This window comes from Morone saxatilis, unplaced genomic scaffold (assembly GCF_004916995.1).
Source record: "Morone saxatilis isolate NCDOM2014 unplaced genomic scaffold, NCSU_SB_2.0 Contig5, whole genome shotgun sequence".
Lineage (NCBI taxonomy): Eukaryota > Metazoa > Chordata > Actinopteri > Moronidae > Morone > Morone saxatilis.
In genome coordinates, this window is record NW_023340095.1 from 10,247,244 (window position 1) to 10,251,253 (window position 4,010).

The following is a 4,010-nucleotide window of genomic DNA, read 5'->3' on the forward strand; positions in this document are numbered from 1 at the left end:
CCACATCTACAGTTCACTTAAATATAACCAGACACACACATTTTGCAGCACAAATAATCCATTCTGAAAGATTTGAGATGAACACACTACTACTCTACAACTGGTGTACACACACACACACACACACACACACACACCTATAATACTGGGTGTGTGAAGAGGAAATCAAGGGCATTAGTAATCTACAACTCAATATTTCAGAGAGAATATCCTTTTAAATCTGTTATCTTATTGCTTTGGTGTGTAGAAAAGCACAGGAGGTTGTGTATCTGTAATGTTATATCCCAGCGCCAGGTTGAGAAGATTGAACTAATTAATTACGGTATGCATGCTGTTCCTGTGTGTTATTATGCTAAATTCCTGCTGCTTTATGAAGCCTGCAGGAAAAGAACTTATTCATCCTTCCAGCTTTAGAGGGAGGCATGATGCTGCGATTTGTCTCTTAATCTAACACAGTACACATGACATTAAAAGCTGTACCTAAGATGTGCATTTGAATCTGTTCTGTCTTTATTTTTTTTTGTGTTGTGTCTTCCAATTCCTGTGTACATTGTACATTTGGCAAATAAATCAATTCTGATTCTGATGTGTGCTGTCTAAACTCAGAACTGTGTATGTATTGGGGCGCAGTGGGCATATTTGAGCAACATCAAGCTCAGCAGCTGCATTGAAGACACTAAATAAATCATTAATATTCATCAATAATCAGTCGTCATAAGAACAAAAGTAGAAAAATAAGGCAGAGGCTAACAGACATGGATTGTATTTCACAATAAAGCTTAAAGTGCCACTTGTGAAAAGCATTATATGGACGATGTCTTCATTGCAGAGTGCTCAGCTCAGCCAGATTGTCAACAGTCTGATGCCTCCTCTCAGCTTCTCGCCGCTATCAAAACAACCACACAACTGCAGGGGCAAGAGAGCCTTCACAAGGTAGAGGACACACACACACACACATCTAATACTGTTAACTATCTGAACATGGCAATGTCAGAGTTTATTACACCTACAATGGGATATTCCGCAGCATATAGACTAAATAGATGACAGATGGTAGAAGTTAGTTAGTTAATTAAAGCAAACACTTTAGCTGGGTTGGCAAGAAAATAAAAAAATCATCCAATATAATAAATAAAACAGAATTTTCCATTGTCTCGTTTAGGCCTGAGGCTAAGGTATTAAGGTTTAAAGTGCGCTGCCTGTTTCTAAAGTAACCCAGTGAAGCAGACTGGTCGGTCTCCACCATCTGGCCCAACTTGAATCATCCCTTCATGTGTTTCCTTTCTGCTGCCTTTTTAACTCCCTCTGTCTGTCTACGAAGATAAAAGCCACATAATAAAAAAAAGGCTTTTTTAAAAAAAGGTTTATGCATGTAACAAGGGGGTTATAGGTAGGTAACATTTTGAAAAACATGTTTTTTTTCTTAATACTTCTCTTGGCATGAATCATATCCCTGACATTTCCATGACCTCATCTGATCTCCCTGCAGCAGTCAGAAAGGAGACGCTGTTTTCATGCCCGGGAGCTCTAAGAGAAGGAGACTGGGGACCAGGAGCCTCTTTAAAGCGGATTTGTCATGCGTGTGTGCCCGGACCCGACCCCTGGTCACCTACCACAAGCCCAGACTGTTCGCTTTCAGCACCTACATCCCCAGCAGGACAAAGGTTAGCCACATGCCGTCTCCTTCATTCCCCAGTCTGTCCGTCTGAACCATTTGCACACACAACTGTCAAAGCACAAATGTGTGTAAATGTGATAATGTGTATAGATGGTTTACGCAGACATGGACACATTTATCATGGTCCCATTTTCATTCTCTGTTTCATTCTGCGGAGGTGACACTAAAAACAGCAATGAAAATGACGCCAGCACTACGCCAAATGACTGTCGCCGTCCAGATTTACCGGTTGACGGTTGATGAAAGTGTGTCAATGCGTGGAAGCTGTAAAACATATTCACTAATTTGTTTTAATTAGAGTTATTCACATATTCATGTCAAACGCAGCTTCACGCAGTTGCTCTTAGTCAGGCTTCAGGGGTGGAATGCCGTATCACTAAAATAGGTCCTTAAATTAAACAGGAATTAATGTTTAAAGCCGGACACCTGCTTTTAATTAAACAATAATATCTCTTGGATTAGCATCAAATAAACAAGTGCATGTGATTATTTTAAAGCTCAAGCCTTTATTTATCCTGGGGACATGGTACAGTGCTTTGTTCTTACTGGCTGGCTTTGCTCTGTTTGGCTTCAAACAGTTTTAGTAATAAGAATTGATATCATTGTACAATCATATACATATATGCAAAACATTTTTCTGATAAACATAGTGGAGCTGGATGTTTAGACGCTCAACATCTGGCTGAACACTACTGTTCTAGCAGATTAGAGCAATTGTAGCCATTGTAATAAGAGGAGCACCAAGCTGCCAACACAGTTGTGATATTGCCAGATGACAAAAAAAGGCCTTCAACGACATAATTACTTTAATCACTGTACTTAAGCAAAGAGCAGCTTCCTTATGACTTACCCTTATGACTCATAGTCTAATATAACACAGAGAGAAAGTCAAGTTGATAGTCTATTAACTGTTGAGCACTATGTAAAACAATAACTTTCTCTCTTCTTGTCTCTTTTTCTGTGCCTCAGGACTCGGGGAAGTCCACGTCTACCCTCTCCTCCTCTCTCTCGTCACCTTCCTGTTCACGTTGTTCATCTTGTGATCCTGTAGTACTGTGCTCTGATCCTAACTGCAGCTTCAGTAGGGCCCTAACGTCCAGGGCCCCCAGCTTGTCTCTCTCAGTTGGTAGGAAAAACATCAACACAATTAACATGGATGGTGTGAAAAGGCTTAACAATCCAAAACAGAGCAGAGTAAACTCGAGTAGGCTTAGCTCTGTGTTTCTTTTGAAAGAAATGTATAATGCTTAGCTCCATATTCGGCATGGCAGACGTACTCTGAGGTGCAACACACACCGGCCATGTTGGATCACATCTGTAGCACACTGGACGTGCCACACTAGTAGTGGTAGCTGTCTGCTCCATTCCGGGGAGCAAATGTGATAAAATTGCTGCTTTTCAGGCTTTGATGCTTTGTTTTTTTATCAAGAAACATCATGTGGTTCCTGGCATGTCAGATACCCCACTAGGTCTGTTGTGTTAAATACAAAGGTGAGGCGGTAGAAGTGGGGACTGGATAAAGGAGGAGACACAAAGGAGGCAGATTGGAAATTGATGAAAATGTCACTCACCCACCACTCTGTCAATTTCCTGTCAGCTTGAATGATCTTATTCTCCCTTTGTCAATAGCAGGAGAAGACTGTCTGTCAAAGGGAACGTCACCTAAAATAACAGCCTGGCACATGGCAACAAACATCTTATCACAGTTGATCGTAGCTAAACTAAAATGCGATTACATAAACAGACAAAGCAAGCAGGAGATGGAAATATTGACTAATGACATGGAGAGTAATGACTAATGATGTAACTATGGTAGCAGTTTGTACGGGGTAACAACACAATGTATCACAGTTTTTCATTTAAAAGGTAGATCCCACGTGTCAGTCCATTAATTCCTGTCTCTCGTTCCTTCATTACCTCTGCCTCTCTCCTTCTTTTCTCCAAATACATCTGTTGGATGAATTCTCTTTGAATCTGGCAACTGTTAAACAGAACAGCATATACAGATAGATATGGTGGCCGGTGTGTGTTGCCCCTGATTTGCACGCTTGCATTTAGAGATGCACTGAGTAAGTGATGGTACAAATCGTAGATTGCTGAAAACTGTTGCGTTATTTTTTGACGACAAGCTTAAGATTGTGTCCTCTCCTTCCAGACACTCCTCTGTCCCACCACCTAAAGAAAACCCTGGCCAGAGAAGAATGGTCCCAGAGGCCTCTGGTTGTCAATGTCCAACCATCCAGAGCAGCGCACTACAATAGACGCAGCTCCACACCACTGCACAACAGTAAGATCCTGTCCTTTACCAGTATTGATTACCCTGTTCTGTTCC

General features: G+C 41.2%; 1 protein-coding gene across 1 annotated transcript in view; it reads left to right on the forward strand.

The window, feature by feature from the left end:
• Positions 1-4,010, forward strand: part of kansl1l (KAT8 regulatory NSL complex subunit 1-like) — a gene marked incomplete in the record, with an annotated part of 19,282 nt that overhangs the window by 6,172 nt on the left and 9,100 nt on the right. Inside the window, 4 exon segments of the mRNA XM_035677185.1 lie at positions 830-933; positions 1,490-1,664; positions 2,648-2,804; positions 3,834-3,965. Coding sequence (XP_035533078.1) covers positions 830-933; positions 1,490-1,664; positions 2,648-2,804; positions 3,834-3,965 — 568 coding nt within the window.